Source organism: Anomalospiza imberbis, chromosome 2 (genome assembly GCF_031753505.1).
Source record: "Anomalospiza imberbis isolate Cuckoo-Finch-1a 21T00152 chromosome 2, ASM3175350v1, whole genome shotgun sequence".
NCBI classification, from domain to species: Eukaryota; Metazoa; Chordata; class Aves; order Passeriformes; family Viduidae; genus Anomalospiza; species Anomalospiza imberbis.
Genome location: NC_089682.1, coordinates 52,970,607 through 52,988,752, shown reverse-complemented (window position 1 = coordinate 52,988,752; position 18,146 = coordinate 52,970,607). Strand labels below are relative to the sequence as shown.

The window sequence follows — 18,146 nt, the reverse complement described above, 5'->3', positions numbered from 1 at the left end:
TGCAAGCATGGAGCTGAAGCCTCAACTAGATCCAGCTGAGGGATAAGGAACATGTTCAGGGATCAGGCAAATTCATACTGAACATGGTCTAAATCAAAAGGGAGATGAGAAGCCCCTTGACTTCCCTATTGAGCCACACTTGGCTGAAACAACTCATACCTCCTTGGCAGAAGGAAGGCCATGCCATATGATGCACAGGATACCCCTAAAATCCCTGGCATAATGTTGGTCTTTTGCAAATTGAGGCTCCCACAGGAGGGTGACTGAGAGAGCTTGTCAGACCAAGGAAACGGCTTCAGCCTGCAGCTGTGCCAGAGCATTCCTCCTGCTCCAACGCTTGGCTAGATGCAGATGTCACTGCCTTAATGCTGGTCATCAGCCCACACTCACAGATCAGGCACACTCCTGCCTGTCAGCTCCTTGCTTTTCTTAGCAAGAGAGGGAGGTGACTGCACAGCTAGGCTTTCGTTCTCCTGCACAGGGTGGGGGGAGGACTTTTACTGCAGTACAACAGCAAATACAGATTGCAAACTCCCCATCCTCTACCAACACCCCTGCCCTACAGTGTTTTTACACTGTTTCCCAAAAACCTTAACCACAGAAATACCATCTTCTCATTAAATCTGTACACCAGTCACTTCCAAGTCCCCTGGGCCCTGCACAAACTGGATCTGAAAGGGTGCCCGAAATATTAAACAATTTCCTCTCCTCCCTCTAGGCAGGGAGGAACAATAGTTAGTCTGGGAGGGGTCCATGGACCTCTGCAGTGTGATCCACAGCCCACATCTTTGCAGGCCTGTTATCCATTACAGCCACCTGCCCCAGCAGTGCACCTTGGCCTTCCCAGCACAGGAGCTGCCACTCCAGGAATGGCCCTGCTCTGCAGGGCCAGCACAGCCAGCCACATCAGGGGAAAAAATAAAAGCTAGGGAGAGACAGAAGTTTCTTGTGTCCCCATCAACAGCACTGGAGTTAACAAAGCTGGTTATGCTTGGGTGTCCAACCTGACAACCTTCTACAAAAACCAGTCTCATCCAACTAAAACCCTGCTGGAAGGTCCTTGTCAGCAGTGCAAAGTTATCTTCAAACAAACAGCTGAACAGCAGACAGAAGTACCACCCAGGCAAATCAAAGGAGACCAAAGGCACCTGTGAGTCTACTCATTAAGTTATTTTGACTTTGAGCAGCTGTCCCAAGATACCACCAGAATTAAAGGTTGTATCTCTTCCCACTATCTACAAGGAGAAGATCCATGTCATTTCCAAATACAGCTTAGAAAAGGGTTTAAAGCAAGAGATTGTTCCTTTTTGGGGTTCTGGATATATTATGTGGGCAGGTGTCATGGGTAAAGCAAGACAGAGGATAAAAAGGCCAGGAACCTGCTCAAATACTGATAATGCATTGCTCATAGGATTGAAAGATCCCCATTCAAATTGCTACCATGAGGGAATGTTTCTAGCATGCTGAGAACTGCCAGCAGGTCTCTCATCTCACTACCAACAAACCCAAAGGTAAACTTTTGCAGAACTGGAAGAACATTTGTTTCCCAAGTTTTCCCTAGCCTGGTGCTCCATTATTCCCAAGTCCAGCCCACAGCTGAATAGCCATGAGATAGTGGCAGCTTTTGATCATTCAGTTTGCCTGCATGTGTCAGCATAAATCAACAGGCCACTCCACAGATCCTTTCCATTAATTTATTTTGATTCATTTGATGCCCATTTGGAAACACTGAACATGATGCAAAATGGACACAAACATAGACACATCAGTCTCTTCAAAAAAGCTCACAAATGTTTCACAAAGTTTCTTCCTAAAGTTCAGGTTTAAAAAAAATACTTTCCACTCTCTTCCAGAGCCCATCACTCTTCACATTATCAGCAGAGGAATTCCATAAAGACAAGATCTTGGGAGGCTGAATTCTCACATTTCAGAAAGAACCTCACCTGTCTGCAAACAGATTTTTGCTGCAAGAACATCCTGGTAGTGGCAAAAAAAAAAAAAAAAAAAAAAGGCCTAGGTAACTGTAGAATTTTTCACTGAAAGGAATACAGGGAAACACATCCATAATCACACATGCTTCCTGCCCTAATGAGGCAATATACATTCATATAGGAGGAAAAAACCAAGCACATTATTAAGACATTAGGCAGTGAGGCAGTATCCATTTTATCTTCAGAAGAAATTTTACAGCAAATGGTTTCATTAAGACACTTGAAAGCAACCTACTTTGAAGGGGAAAAAAAGCACCATCATAGCATGAAGGCTGAAATGTGATTAGGAGTCACAAGCAGCACCAGCTCAGGCTCACCAGTGACTTTTGTCATTTGAGGACAAGTTAAATGGAGAAACAGTCCATGTGGGGACCTGTGACTTGCCTACAAGAAAGCACAATGCAGGAAGACACAGTTAAAGAGTGCCAAGCCATCACTTACAGGGTGTATCTAATGGTGCATTGCTCCTACTACAGACACCAAAGAGTGGGGTGATGGCATTTGGACACTGAGGGGGTAACACTACAACACCAGCAAAACCAGAACCCTGGCCCGCTAAGAGCTGCCTGGTCTGCAGAAGTCCACACTATTTGTGAAACAACAAATGCCTCTTAAAAGGTCATGGGTAAAGCAAGATTAACTAACTTCCAAAGGTTGGGTGGAAAAACATCAAGGGTGGCTATTACCAAAATCCTTCCCTGCTCTTGATCAGCTTTAGGACCTCTCTTCACACTCAGGGAGAACTTTCAAGAGCCAGCAGGGTACTATTTTCTGCACTGCCAGGCATACAGCTTTACAGGTGAGACACTGGTCCTTGCCTGAAGGCCACACACAACCCACAAGTGCCCTGTCACATGCAGGCTGCTCCCACTGCTCCAACCCCCAGGCAGCATGGATCTAGGCAGCTACTAACACAGGAAGCCCAAGGACTGACTCTGTATGCCTAGATTTTAACATTTTTCTACCACCATGGCCAGTACCAAGCTCAGCAGGAAATTAGTCAGAGAAGAAACTGTTCCTGAGCACACCAGATCACAACAGTCTGCCCTTGCAATAACTGGAAAGGCAGCATTACCCTCCAAGGGTTTCTTGCTAATTCTCAGGAATGTTAAAAGGAGAGCTCCCACATATGCATCTGAAGGGATTGAAACTCTTCTGCCCATTTAGATGCCTTTCAAATATCCTATTACTTTATACTTCTCATCTCCCAAAGCATTCAAAAAGCAAATCCTATCAGGAAGAAGAGGTAAACCAATGTCATGCTGTTAAAGAAACGGTCACCATTACTATGCAGATTACAGCCACCTGAACCTCCTATTCACTGAGGAACCAGCACTGCATTTTCCTTCTAGAAAAAAACTCCATCCTTGCAACCCTTTAGTGCCCTGAATGGTTTCAGTTCCCCCTAGAGCCAGTGCAAAAACCGAAATTTACTTCAGCACTTTGCCTCCACTCTACTGGAGCATGTTTGACCAAGGTATGGAATAGTTACATTAGTCTCAGGTCCTTTGCTCCTAATCTGCACTCCAAATTCCACATTGCCTGGGAGAACAGCCCAGAGAGTCTCGGTGTAAGCAGTTCAGATGAAACCTCCCACTCACTAATAGACTAGGCTACAGTGACAGACAGGCTGCAAAGGTGCAACCAATCTCTGCCTGTGGGAGCAAGTGAGCACCACAGGGTCAGCACTGCCAGGGAAGTGCCCTGTGATCTGCCCTGCTTTCTCCCAGCCAGGAGTAGCAGAACTCTGAGAAAACACTTATCTCAAACCTGCAAAAGCTCCCACAGTTTGTTCAGCCTGTGGGCGCATGATTGATTCCTGTGCATGCAGCACACAGGGACAGACAGATTGGCTGTGTCCACTGCAGGGGTTCATTTAGCCCAGGAAGTCCTTCTGCCTTTATCTCCCTCAGTGCCAGAAGGGTAAGATCTAAGAAGATCCTGCTAGCCCACTGTATCCTTATCTCCAGGGTTGCCAAACTTGACATCATCTCAACAGGCATCACAAAATAGGTATGTGCCATTGAAACATTTACAGACAACTCAAGTGGAAGCAACTTTGTCTCAATTTGAACTCCTAGGATTAGGCTTCAAGATCCAAACAGAAGGTCATAAAGAACACTTTGCACAGTCCAGCTCGGCACTTTTTTATTCATATTAGGGTCAAGAAAATGCTTGGTTAGCGGTAGGAAGCAAAAGAGCTGTCACTTTACCTCCTTATAAAGAACTGCTCACTGGATGAAAAGGGGCAAAAAGAAATAAGGGAAATTCAGTGACTGTACAGCCACATTCCAAATGCAGCTGCTCCTCAATTATCTTCTGGTTATAAAATGTGCCACTTGAGGAAACGAAACAGTGCAAAGAGCAACACAGTCTTTACCTTAAACTGGGACATATCATGAGGAGCACTCTCAAAAACTATGGCAGGGATCCCAAGGGACAGCCCCGACCCTGCTTTCTTTTGGCACCATGCACCATCCATTTATTCTTCAAAGCTACCACACAGCAGCACAGTGAATGTGCATCACTCGCCCAACATCCCCCAGCTGCCTGCCATGCCTGTGCACTCAGGGACAGGCATGACCCGTGCATGCTGCACATATCTGAAAACACCATAGCTAGGACAAAGCTCTAGCTCTGCTTTTGCACCTTAGGCCCAAACCTGTAATTCTTGCACCATGGTCCCGAGCTCTTCCAGCCAGACCTTTCCTATTACTGCAGGGCCAACAGCATACATAAAAAGGGTTTAAAACAAAAAATCCCACCTATGAAATCCAGAAACCACTGCCACCAAAACCTTGTTATTTTGGCTGAAGGTCAAGTCCAGGCCATAATACAGCTGCAGGCTGAGGAGGAAAAAATGGCCCTCTTGTAGAGCACATTTTAACAGGTTCATTTACTTGCCAGTACAGGTCATCTATCCCAAAAAACAAACACCTCCAACACATCCTCTACCTCTCTCTATGTACCTTAGGGTTGATCTGTTCCTTGGCTTGAGAAATCAGATCTACATTCAGGCAGCTCCACAGTAACCAGGTTGAGAGGAGACAAGATCACTGTGCTAACAGCAACACAACCAAGATGCTACCTACCAAACATGCTGCTAGCAGAATTGCCTACTCTCCCACAGACTCCCTTCTCCCTTAGACATAGGATAAAGGTAATTTCCATAAAGCTACAGTAATACCAGAGAGGCAGCACTCTTGTTTTGCCTTCAAAGTTCACTGTCACTTGTCACTTCAAAACTCCTTACTTGGTGTCTTTACCTGCTGTCACATGTCACAACCCATAATCAGAGCAGAAACATTTTGAGGGAGATGAGCAAAGCCTTCAAACCAATACAGACCCAGCTTGGAGAAAGAACAATGGGATCTCTTCACTCATTTAGAAAGACAGGGATGGAATAGCAACTTTAGGGGTCAAGAGGTAAAGGGATCTTACAAAGTCCCACAGGAACGTACCTCACAAAGGCACTTAACAGAAGCATGTACACAGCTGGATGGAATCAGAGATAGTAAAAATAAATCAATAAATGCACCAGGGAGGAGAGCACTGCCCAGTGACTGCCTAGACAGTCTCTTTTAGCCAAAGAGCCTGGTTTCTGCAGGAGTCCATCTGTTATCTGTATCCAAAGTTCACTCTTCTGTTATCTCCAAAATGCCACATGTAGGTACAAACCCAGGGATTCCTTAACCTTTGCAGGAACCAGTGCACTCTCTGAAGCCCAGCAGCAGGTTCCTCTTGATGCCAGTATTCACATCTAAGGGAAACTCCATTTCTCAAAACCTTGTGCTCTTCTCACTGTTTCCCACAGTGGAAAAAGGCAGCAGGCTCCTCCTCTCCCCACCTGCACATATGGCTTACTGCTTTCGGCATCCTATTGCTGGCTGACAGCATGTGAAGAACCATTCCACCAGGGAAAACATCTGCTGTTGTCAGTGAGGGGATAGCCCACATAATGACCACGAGGAAATGCTGTGTGAGGAGGAATCCTGGTGGGAGGGGCTGCTCCCCTGCTAAACAAAGTCAGTGAGCCATGACACAACGCCATCTGCAGAAAGAGGCATGTCACACGATGTCCTCTGCAAGGCGCTGTGGAGGAGAAGACCCGAGGCTCAGGAAGTGGCCCCAATTGCACAGGAGTCCTCTGTTATACTGGCCAGTATCTATCGCTAACCCGCCCAGCAGTCTGCGCCCGGTGTTGTCCCGCAGAGCCAGCCGAGCTTCCCTTTCAGTCACGTTGTAGCTGATGTTCAACAGCTGGATAAGGAGGATGTATCCCATGCCAGCTGTTACAATGGCACAGTACCATACACAGGTGAACGACAGAGCAGAGCTGGCAGCAGGGAAAAAGATGGGAAGGAAGCCATTTAGTACTGGAGCAGCTGCTTTAAAGTGACTTTCCCTGGTAATCACTATCCTTTCAAATCCCTGTCTACATCTGCCACAGTGATCTCACTTTGCTGCTTTCATCAGATAATCCTTAAAGGCTTTCTCAAAATTAAAGCTTCAGGGTTTACTTAATGAGAGCTTTTACTGCTAGCAGAGCTACTCTTACACACTGCTGTCACACAACCTAGCTCTTTACTCTTTCTGTTGTAATGGTGCTCAGGCCTTATTTAAGGACCCTAGGATGCTCTCACTTTACAAGTCATAAGATGGAATAGAGGAAGAAAGAGTCACTTGAGCACTAGCAGTACTCTGCCCATCTGTGTCTCTGAACTCATGTCCAACAGCTCCCACCACCTTCACTGCCAGACAGAGCATGTTCTAGGCAGATAACCTGGAGGACAGTCACTAGATAAATAGAAAGGAAAGAGAGGGAGAGTGAGCATGTGGATTCCAGGCTGTCAGACCATTACCTGCATCGGGGGGCATACATATTTTAAAAGAACATCTATACATAACACAATAAATACTTCAAATCCTAGCTCCTTCAACTTTTTCCAAATAAATAGTGAGCTCTCTCCAAGTCTCAGGCTGCCCACCTTGGCAAAAGCAGAAATGCGTCTCTGCTTTCCAGAGGTTTTTAGGAAGTGCTTTGCATTCAGGTCTGACAGCCAGCAAAACAAGAACAGGAACTAAGCTGCCTGAGCCAGCCTGCTCCCACCCCAGCTCTCCCTGAGACAGACATCTCACCTGTAGTCAGAATAGGCCCCGGGGCAGTAGAACAATGCCACAAATGGAGTTCGGCCCCTACAGATGGTGTGCAGGGTCAAGGTAATCCCATACACAGAGGTGAGCATGAAGAAGGAGAGTGCAAGGATGAAAGCTTGATGGTTCTGCTCCCCTACGCAGCTGTTAATCCTCCAAAAGGAAAGAAAAGATTACTTTGCTTCAAAAAAGAAAAGAAACTGTCTTCTATTTCTTCTCCCTTCCCCAGCTTCCCCACAGCTCCGAGAAATCAGAGAACCTGATTTCCAAGGTGTTTCCAGTTGACACAGGCTAAGAACTTTGAAAAATGTTCAAAGAATCTTTATAACTTTATATAGAAAGGTTACAAACACAAGACAATAAACCTGTAGGGTAACAGCAGCAGACTATTTGCATCAATTTTTTAGCAGGGGTAATATCCTTTGCTGAGACATGTTACAACTTACTGCCCCTTGGCTCCAGCACCACAGGCACACCCAAAAGGCAGCTTTGGGTTCCCTTGCCCCAGGAGAGCACTAATGCAACTTAACTGCAGGTTTGGTAGTGCTCCACAGATCAAGTCTCAAGGAAAAAAACCAAATTCAAGAAAACCCACACAAAAAGCAATCCCAAACTGATGAAAAACAGTAGAGCAGTAAAAGCAATTCTGAAGTATGCTCTAGAAGCTTTCAGCCATCAAGTCAATCCACTAAGAGTAAACAGTTATTCTAACTGTTCTTTTAAAGGATAAATACAAAGCTTTTTGTATTTAAGGAGTGTCATAAGGTCTTGTACATAGCAAAAGCAACTCTATTTACCAGGGACTGCAAAAAAAGCAGCTTACTTTAAAAAGGAGGGAACTCAGAACACAGGGAGCCTCAGCAGTGCAAAACCTACCAGACACAGTGATGGTCCAGTCTCCTCACGCACCTGCCACAAAGCCGGCAATGCCCTGCTCGGGCTGGCCTGACCAGCTGGCATTTAGTGCACCAGTCCTTTTTCACACCTGCTGGCTGCTCAGCTGACATCCTGCAATAACCTTTAGCCTCCCCATTCACAGCGCGACTGCTGGCAGCACCTGAAACGCCATGGAGCCCGCTGGAGCTCCCTCTAATACTCTCGTTGGGCAAACCCTGGTGCGATGGCTTCTCGTTGCCCGCTGGGATGGGAAGGTAGCCAGGGTCCTTCTTGGCTCGAGACAGGGCTGCAAGCATAAGAATTAACCCACACGTGAGAGTGACCACTTGGGAATACTCCACGTGGCCCCGGGGAACCACCTCCCGCAGAAACACATAGTACATATATCCCAAGGAGAAGAGCCCCAGGCTCAAGAAGAAGAGAGTCCGTTCTTTCCTCCGGTGGGTGAGGTAGTAATACCACAGCACCACGACGGGCAGGGACGTCAGGATGATGAGTCCCAGCAGAAAGTGCAGGGAGGCAACGTGGAGGAAGACGGGCAGCAGGACGAGCGGCGGCACGAGGCTGACGTTGATCTTCACGGCCCCCGAGAACCAGGGGACCCGCAGCCGGTCCGCGATGGTGTCGGCGATCCTCTCCAGCGCTCCCGGGTGCAGGGATTTGCACGTCAGCCACCTGCGAGCGCGGGGAGCACAGCGCCGGCTGGCACCGGGACAGCCGCGCTCCCGCCCCCTGCCCCGTCCCGCTCCCGCCGCCTCCCCTTACCCTCTCTCCCGACAAGTTTCCCGGGAAGCGGGGCGCGGCTCCCCCGCCCTCAGGGCGGCGGCCCCGCGGAGACGCCGCCGCCGCCGGGAGGGTGTCCCGCAGTCGGCGGCCCCCGGGGGTCGCGGAGCCGGTACCTGTCGCAGCCGTCGTCCAGCTCCTCGCAGTCGCAGCAGCACGCCGCCAGGTGGTTGCGCCGGCCGCGCCGGTCCACGTACTCGCAGCAGCAGAGCGGCTCGTCCATCGCCGCCGCCCGCCCCGTCCCGTCCCTCCCGCGGGGCCGGGAGCGGCTCCCGCCGGCGCCGCCGCCTCAGGTGCCCCGCGCGCGCCACCGCCCCCGCCCCGCGGCCCCGCCCCCGCCGCAGCGCCCGCTCGCCATTGGCCGCGCGCGCCCCGAGGTGTGCGGGGGGCGGCGCCCCCGCCCGGACCGTCCACCTGACGACGGCGCGCGCCAATGGGCGCGCGGGGGGCGGCGCCGCCGTCACGCGGGGGCACCTGCCTTAAAGGGGCAGCGCAACAGGTGGCGGCGCGGGGCCCGGCCCCGCTGCCCGGGGCAAGCTGCGGGCCGCACAGCTCCGCACCGCCCCTGCACCGCCTCCCTACCCAGAGCCGTGTCTGCACCGCTGCCCGACGGGCTGTGCACCGCCCGAGCCAGCGCTGCCCTCCTAACACGGCCCAGCCTCGAGGGAGGGGGCCCTTGCGTTTTCTTGCATTTTCTTTCTGTATTCGTCTTCTCTCCCTCAACCTGATTGGAAAACGCTTGAAGCACACGAAAAGGAGTTTCATCACCAGTGGGCACACCACGCTGAAACACAGCCCTTGATGGAGGGAAAACAACCGAGGGCTGAAATTTCTCTGGGAGAGATGGAAACATATGGCAGAAGGCAGCCTGCCAAAGCTTGCAGTATGCAAGTATCAAACCCTTTCCTGTTAATTAATCTTAGGCATATTCATCCTTAAGATGGTGACTTGTTTCACAAGGTCCCCATGGCTAAAAAAAGCCCATGAAGATCCTGTGGCTGTGAATCCACTAACGTTCTTTTTTCTCCAAAACACTCTTCACTGATGGTCATTTTCTATGTTGACATAAAAAGCTGCAGTTTCATAAGAGACGAGCCCAGTTCTCTGCTGAGGGTGTTCTTCCCCCTCTGAAATGTTCAGATCCATTCACCAGCAGTACAACTGCCCTCACTCACTCACCCTGGGATGGATCCAAGAGCTCTGCACTGTTTGGAATGGAGACTCCCCAGGGTAGAAGGCTGGCAGGAGAGACAAGACTGCCAAGCTATGGCAATGCAGAACCCAACTTACTTCTTCCACAAACCTTTATTCTGTGCAACAGTAAAGAGTCCAGAGGAGATAGTTACAGTCCCTACCCCATAAGTTCTCACACACACATCTGTTCTTCCGATGTCTTGAATTAAAAGCTGATGTGGCTATTAACTCTCAGTCTTGCTGCTCTGTGTCCTGTTCAAGTGGTCAAAGCTTCTTTGGAGCATGGAAAGGGAAATCTTCAGCTGTGAAGATACAATCCACCCCCCCCACACCAATTACTTAAGTCAGTCTCCTGCATGGGTGAGTGATATCAGGAAAATAAAGTCTCACTCCTCCTTTTCTTTTCAAAATTTCATGCGATTTCCTCCTCCCTGTTTCCATAAACAGTTGGCTTACTGTGCTCTCCTAACAGCTATACTCTGTGGAGTTTATAAATACTAACAGTCCAGCATGATAAAGTCTTAACACCTCACCAGACAACAGCACAGTAGATAAACCACCCCACTCATTTTTAGTCACAGATAATGTTCAGTGCAAATACTCCAAGGAACATGGCAGCACAACATGAATTTTCTTTTACTACCTGGCCCTCCTACTGCATTTTGGTGCATAAAACGTGTTTAGATTATTGACAACCCTCAAAAAACATAAGGTAGCAAGCATTAAGATGTGTCAGGACTTCCAGACAAAAAGCGTTATTCTGGATGAAAAAGGTGACTAAATTCTCACTTTTCTTTTTTTACACTGTGTGTTCAAAAAGCACTTAACACTTCAAAATTGGGAATTGTTTGGATAGTAAACAGAGAAAATAAAAAGGGCATGAAAAGGAGAAAGTTTTGTCTCCAAAGTGAAACTTCCAGCACTCGGGCTTTTTCAAGTTACAATCAAAGTGGTTAATTAATAGATTAATGGCAGTTGTGCATGTAGAGACACCTCTAAATGAGGAGTATAAAAAATGGCTTCTTTTTCTAACCTCCTTTAGTACATGGAAGAACAAAGCAAATGATGCAGAAAGGTACACATGAACTCCCCCTTCAGCTTTCCTAAACTAATAATTTATTCCATCGCATTGCAAGATATAATAAAAAAAAAATTAAAATCAGAGTATTCCTGAGTAGTAAGTAAAAGCTAAAGCATTAATTCACTGTCCTTCAGGTACTGAGTCGAAATTTCAGCCTAGGGATTGTAAGGATTTAACAGTCATGGACTTCAGGATCAAAGAGACACAACAGTATTCAACATATTTCTTTTTTGTGTGTGTGTGTGTCTGTAGTATACAAAAGCCTAAAATTTTAAGTTACTGTGAAGGAGGATTATCTTCTGTGGAGCCCCTCAGAAACATATGGTCTGCAGAATTTATTTATTTTTCACTGGAGATCAGATGGGCCCTTGATACCAACACTACGTGAAGCTCTTGCCAATATCTAGAAGAGTAATGGGGAGCAAATGCCAGGATAAACCTGAATGAAGAAACCCCATAATAAGATGGGAAAACACTTCACAAATCTTAATAAGAGTGTTCTTATAAAAGGGAATCTGTTTTGAATTACTCCAGTCTTTGCTTTGTCATGATTCAGAATTGCATTAACACATCTCTTAAGCACTTGACAAGTTTAAGAAAATTGACATGAGTACTTACATCTTAGTCAAATAAAAAAACCCAAACCAACAAAAAACAAAACAAACCCACACACACACAAACAAACTGATCAACCCAAACAAAAAGCAACAAACCAAAAAAAACCCCAACCCTCCAAGAAACAAATTCAAAACCAAAGCCACCCAAAACATCAGAAACATAAGCCCTGCCTATTAACTAAACTCAAGCCTAGGGCAAAACAGATCAAGAAAACTTTATCTAGCACCAGACCACATCAAACAAAAGCTATGATAATACAAGGGAGAAAACTTGAGTTGTCGAGAAACAAGAACATCACCAGGAAAGATTTTCAGACCTACCTGCTCAAGCATTTCAATTGAGTCTCTTAAAACTCCCTTCACATGTTTAACCTGTTCCTTATCATATTGAGGTATCTCCTCTTTTGATACAATTTCTGGGGATATGCTGAAAAAGATTTGAGATTACATCAGAAACATGAAACAAGCACCTCAACGTCTTTTTAAAAGCAACTGTTCTCTGCCACCATTGCTCAAAGCATCCTCTTATAAAAGCCACATACAAAGCTGCTTGCAGTTGAATTCCAATCCCTGTTTTCTTGAAGCTAGTACCTCAGACCTTTGCAGGCAACAGCCACCAGGAAAGAACTGTGCTCACATTATGTTTTCAATGTAAAGTCCACACTTTTGGGAGCAAGATCCTTCTTAGGAAGAAAGTTGCTCTAACCAGTTCTGAGATGGTCACTATGGGAGGTCCCCACACCCCTTCCAAACTCAGAATCAGGATATGGTTTTTAACTTTTTTGTTGATGCTGTATTCAAGAGGAAGCAACATCTTTCTGTGTCTGAGTACAAAAGACAGATAACATGGAAGTTTGTGAAGGAGAGGAGATTTAGGAGACTCACAGAGAGAAGCTAAAAAGCTAAAGGAATCTTTAACATTCCATTTGAGAACATGCTGGTTCACACAGGATGAACACTTCAGTTCTGTGATCAGCACTATGATATTCACAGAAGATGAGTCACAGCAGGCTGATACATGCAAACTAAGGTTAACATTTCTCCCAAAACAGCTTGTCAAAGAAGAAATTTATTACTGCAAGATGTAGTCAGACGTGTCACTGCATTTCAGCATAGAACAAAGGAGTACAGCATGCCCCAGCCACTTCGGAAAACTTGCCACTCAATTTCATTGTTTATAATTTATTTCTTTAGATCAGATTCTTACATAAGCTGAAGAAGAAAGCAAGCAAAGATTGTGAACTCAACTTACTTCAAAGAGCTTTCCTCCTGAAGCTGGACATGATAAAGGGACTGGGCTGCATGCTCTATCTTTGAGAGTTTGAGGAACAGTGTTATATTCAGCAAGACCAAGAGCAGCAAACTGTAGACAGAAGAGAACAAAAATCAAATTTTGCAACAATTTCAGTTGCAATGCTGCAAACACAAGATCATAGCTAAAGACAGCTAAGGAAACAAAATCCTCCCAGCATCCTGCGAGAAAAAAAGGTGTACGGCAGCACTATACTGAAAATTAATATCTATCTGAACAATTCTTAGCAGTGACCATTAAGCTGGGTAATGGCAAACAACAGTATCTCTTCTTGGAAGTTTTAAAATTAGGAATTAGTAGATGCTAGACTTTATTTTTTAATAGGATCAGACCTAAGAAAACCTGTAAGGTAGACTAGTTTGACAAGTCAGCATTTTTATCCTGCATGTCATTTCCAAGTCAATCTATTCCCCTTTCATACCCACATGTTCCACTTAAATTAGTTTATCATGCTACATGCAATCTTAATATGCAAATGAGGAACAATTACAAATAAAAACCAAGATGAGCTTGGCCAAGCAACACTTTAATGCAAGTGAGTACTTACAAGACACTCATTACTACAATGATGGTGGTGGTCCTACTTACTGCATCTCTTTTCCTTCCTATAGGGCATGAAAGAGAAGGAGGTTAAAAAGTACTAAAAAACATTCCTAAAGGATGTCTGCAGATAGATACATGTCAATGCATAGCACTTTCACACAGAATAGCTCAATAACTTCTGACAGAAAAATAATCAGGTCATGTAGGTGCACAGGATCACCAACATTCACCAAGGCATTTTTGCAGTCATCTCTGAAGCTGGCTGAACAGTCAGGTTCTTCCATCAGAATTCCCCCTACCCACTGTGCTGGGGAGAACACAATGCTGGGGCATGGTCACATTAAACCTGAATAGCCTGAGAAGGTTGCAGTCCATCTATTACTAACATGCATATGTGCTGCTAGTCACACACAGCAGACACAGGCTGCAAAGTGGCTCTCTCCTCTCTCCTGCTTGTGCTCCTCCTCACATTTACCTTTCTGACAACCAATGTCAGTCATATTTTCCTGTAACTTGTCCCATCCCTACTTGGTTTATCTATTGTCTTTAAAACAGCCCTGCAAGAGGCCATCTGCTATTCAGCAGGCAACAGGGATCAGACACTGAGGGACAGAGTGTACATGTTCTCTACAAACTGAGCACCTATCACTGTGGGCACGACAATCTTTAAACATAATTAATTTTGCACATTCTGCCCTGCACAAAAGACAAACATAAAAGCTGCAGTGTACACACAGACACCCTCATCTGAAAAGGTGGAGCAACAGTAGCAAAATTAAGTAATTAGGAAGTAATGTCACATAGGTAAAGAGTCCTTTACACATGCTGCTGATCCAAATATTCTCTCAGTGCTATCTATACTCAGTGTTGTCTCCCTCTTTAGGTAAGTGTACTTGCTCATACCTCACTGTTTACAATTCAAATTCTGTCATGCAATCCACATTCCCTGGTGCAAACTAGTGCACAGATGTTCCTCATCTCTCTAGGTGAAACTAACATTGTATAGGCTGGTGGCCAAGTCTGTTGTGCCTAAGGGCAGTAGAACTGCAAGAAATGCTTCAGTGACCTAGAAATTACAGAAGCATATGGGAAACAGACTTCTTAACATTAAAAATCAATAACCAAAACAGAGATGACAAGACCAAGAGGCAAGTGGCAAAGTTCAATCAACTCATGACCTGTGTGTGCAGTTATTTGAAGAAAAAAAGAAATTTTTCAGAGACTTTACAAGAATCAGTTTTTTTTTCCCCTGACCCAATCTCATTTTCAAACCTCTGTAGATACAGAGCAGTATTTAAGATTTTGGTTGATTTTTGTTTGTTTTAAAAATGAAGGTGATATTTACCTTAATTTCATGAGATACTCATGATAAAAGTGATCATGCATGCTCCAAATATACTTAATGCAAGCTTGAAGAACCTTGAACTTGTTAAAGTATTTGCTATCACAGACAAGAGCAATATATACACAAGTGCTACTCTTGCACTATTTTAAGAGTTATACTTTCTTGAACATACCTTTTGGAAAACACTTGATATAAAAAAATTCCTACCTATTAAGCTGCCCTGGGACTCTACTCCTATGTCACCAGAGGAATGTTGGGAAGAGCGTTTGGGAAGTGATTCTGCCAAACCACGGTGTAAAGTGCGTCGCCTTCGTCTCAGAGCAAGTAATTTCCCAGAGTCTTCTATGGATTGATTAATTGCATATTCCTCCATTAGGAGATCTGATTCTACAGTGGAAAAAAAAAAAAGGTCACCAAACTGTCAAAAACAAAGCTGAAGACAAATTGTGAGCTATGCAAGGTGGCAATGAGAGGAACAAGCACACCTTCCAGCACATGAACTTAAAGCAGGTAATTCGCAAACTACACCCTGACCTCCACCCCTGTTCTATTTTCTAGAGGGCATTTAGAACACTCTGCAGAGGTGGTGCACACTCATCCCAGGCAGGATTGTTCAGTGCTATGCCAGACAGCAGTTGGAGGAGCACTGCAAGACACTGTTAGACTAAGGCTAGAAATTGTATTAGACTGTAAGCCTGCAGCAGTGGCTGGCCAGGCTGTGAACAGACTTTCATGGAGCCTGCCAAGTGCCACTGCTTCTCTTCTCATATGCACAGTCAAGGAAATTCTTAGAGATAAGCACATGCAGTTGAGAATAACAGCTTTCCTGCTGCTCCTCGTGTTTCCTTCTGAAAGCCATTACGGCCAGGTATACAAGAGCCCCTTGTTAGCCACAAGGCTTATTTCATACCCTGGAACTGGCAGATACATTGATGACAGGAAGTTCTGTCTTTAAGACTGCCTAGGTGTTGCCTTTTTTTCAAGCCATTCTTCTAGGAGCCAGGTTTGAGAGACACAAAAAACATACATAGCAAAGGTAGCCTGCTTAGTCCAGCACAAAGAAAAAAAATGCCTCACCAAGTTGTTTGAAGTTTTCCTGTATTCCTCCCCAGGTATTCTTCTCAATTACAGACTTGACAAGGCCCCAAGGCTGTTTTTTGTACTTCACTTCTGCAGAAACCCTAGAAAACAGAATGCAATAATGGAAAAGTGCTCTTCAAGGCAGTACAGCAATTGCAGAAATCTCTTATCAGAAGCAGCCTCCAGCTTATGTCTAAAATCTGCAATACCAACTGGAACTGCCATCACTCTCCAGCTGGGCAGCACTTTCATTGAAAAAATGCAAGAGACAGACAGTAGCAAAGACATCTCTAGCTAAAGCATCAAAATCTAAATGTCCAAATTATGGGAAACATTTTAGAATGTTTTCCTTCAGACTCAGACTACCAGATGATTTCCACCCTCTGAAGCATTTTCATTTCAACACACATTTAAAATAGCATTCAAGATTTCAGGCTTCCAGATAATAATGATTTTTACTTTGTATATGTACACGTGATATATTACATGGGCACTACAATAGCAGAAAGTGAAATTCTTTATCACAACTCACACATCAAGTGCTCACATCCTACCCTGAGTAGACAGAAATTAAAATCTGTCTTTCCATGAGCATGATAGAGGGGAAAATGACATTCCTACTGTGCATTCCTTGCATTCCTCAGGTAAAGCTAATCAATAATGCTTCCAGAATAAAAATAAATTGGACTAGAATCCTTCAGAGGCATGCTTGTAACTGAGCAAATCCCAAAGCTATTCATAAAACACAAAGTCCTTGATTTCAGTCAAGAAGACTGACCATCCTAGAATACACCTTTTTCAACTTTTTAAGCAATCTTCCAAATCAGTGTAAGCCCATTGTGTAGGGTATAACAAAATAACTCCTTTCAAATAGTTTCTGAGCCATTTTAAACACAGTTTAGTAAGGCCAGCTGTAACATCACCACATGCCTTCTGTTCTGTACATGTATGCTCTGTGCACCATGTGCACCTAGGTTTTTGCTCTTATGCTAGGGCTGTCTCAGAAAAAACAAGTCTAGGTCTCAAAGAAGAACAGTGATTCACTCAAAAAAAATCCAAAGCAGTCTTTCAAGGACCTTCCTTCCCTTCTCCCAGTAGAGAGGGAGTTTTCAGTAGTTTTATAGCCTGAGATTAGCCAGAATAGAATCCAGGCTTGCTAACCTTTCCTGAGTACTGATTAAGTTTGAGAAAAAAAGCTCTTACTAAGGACAGCACCACTTAATGTTTTCAACAAATGGGAGAGGAAATTCCTTATCTAGATGGAGTTCACTTGAGTACCCTCATTGCAAAATTAAGTACATTCTATTTTCCCTGCACATTCCTGTGAAACCATTCTCCTCTACAGGCCCTTAGCAAGGATGTCTGGGAAACCTTCTAATAAAGCATCTCAATTTTTTCCAATTTCTCCCACTCACATAACTGCACTCACAAATACAAGACTGGTCAGGACCCAGTTCAGTCTTGGAGATGAGTTCTGTACCTCAGAATCAACATCTCAGTTAATTTCTCACTGCATTAATGAGATCCAAGCACAACATACATGTGACAAGAAATAAACTAAGCTTATTTTTCAGAAGAGAACACAACATTCTATGTGCTGCTGGCAGACCTTTCAGTGATCATCAACTCAGAACATCCCTGCCCTGACTTCTGCCCTCCCGCCGTGCAGCACGCAGGCTCACCGTAACCGGCACTTGTGACTGGATGTGCGGCTGATGCAGTATCTGTTCACAGTGTAGAAATAATCATGGTAGGGCACGTCATGGGTCAGCACCTCAGCATCCACCTGGTAAGATTGACCTTTCTGGCTCTGCTTATGGAGGATCTATCAAAAAAGAAAATGAAGTTAAGAAGGTATATTCATGGTACACAAATTTCGCCCCCTGCTTTTCAGCCCGAGTTCTTAGGCTTGATCAGCCAACTCCAAGTGAACTCAAGGACAGAGAAAGCCTGAAGAACCACTATAAAAACGAGTCAAGAGTATCAAGTATAGGTGGGGTGGGAAAAGAGAAGATGCCTCCTGCTAGAGGCAACATTGGCAGCATCAGGAATTCCCCACTGCCACCTCAAATACCAGGTACAAGGCTAGCCACTGCCTCATGACCACAGCTTTTCTTTGAGACCTTTCCCAAAGCAGAACTCCAAAAGG

General features: G+C 45.2%; 2 protein-coding genes and 1 long non-coding RNA gene across 8 annotated transcripts in view; 1 reads left to right on the top strand and 2 right to left on the bottom strand.

Annotated features, from left to right (window-relative positions):
• Positions 1-1,680: 1,680 nt before the first annotated feature.
• Positions 1,681-9,590, bottom strand: ZDHHC23 (zinc finger DHHC-type palmitoyltransferase 23). 3 transcript variants are annotated; one of them, XM_068181087.1, is made up of 4 exons: positions 8,942-9,590; positions 8,022-8,328; positions 7,131-7,298; positions 1,681-2,375 (listed from the first exon to the last, which is right to left on the bottom strand). In XM_068181087.1, exons 1-4 carry the CDS (start codon positions 9,588-9,590, stop codon positions 2,336-2,338), a joined length of 1,164 nt encoding a protein of 387 aa, XP_068037188.1. In that variant the 3' UTR covers positions 1,681-2,335. The 3 variants fall into 3 exon arrangements, with proteins under 3 accessions (XP_068037188.1, XP_068037186.1, XP_068037187.1); XM_068181085.1 differs by lacking the exon at positions 1,681-2,375 and adding an exon at positions 4,869-6,327; XM_068181086.1 differs by lacking the exon at positions 1,681-2,375 and adding an exon at positions 4,869-6,327 and having other exon boundaries at positions 8,022-8,717; positions 8,942-9,153.
• Positions 9,591-10,115: 525 nt separating this feature from the next.
• The window catches only part of GRAMD1C (GRAM domain containing 1C), a 52,118-nt gene continuing 44,087 nt past the window's right edge, over positions 10,116-18,146 (bottom strand). For all 4 annotated transcript variants that reach the window (XM_068181081.1, XM_068181082.1, XM_068181084.1 and 1 more), the window contains exons 12-18: positions 17,680-17,822; positions 15,995-16,098; positions 15,125-15,304; positions 13,577-13,634; positions 12,970-13,080; positions 12,039-12,144; positions 10,116-10,321 (exon numbers count right to left, since the gene is read on the bottom strand). In XM_068181081.1, coding sequence (XP_068037182.1) covers positions 10,244-10,321; positions 12,039-12,144; positions 12,970-13,080; positions 13,577-13,634; positions 15,125-15,304; positions 15,995-16,098; positions 17,680-17,822 — 780 coding nt within the window. In that variant the 3' untranslated portion in view covers positions 10,116-10,243. The remainder of the gene's footprint in view (positions 10,322-12,038; positions 12,145-12,969; positions 13,081-13,576; positions 13,635-15,124; positions 15,305-15,994; positions 16,099-17,679; positions 17,823-18,146) is intronic.
• Positions 10,249-13,744, top strand: LOC137468886 (uncharacterized). The gene is made up of 2 exons (XR_010996225.1): positions 10,249-10,379; positions 12,912-13,744. It is a non-coding gene; the product is annotated as an uncharacterized lncRNA (long non-coding RNA).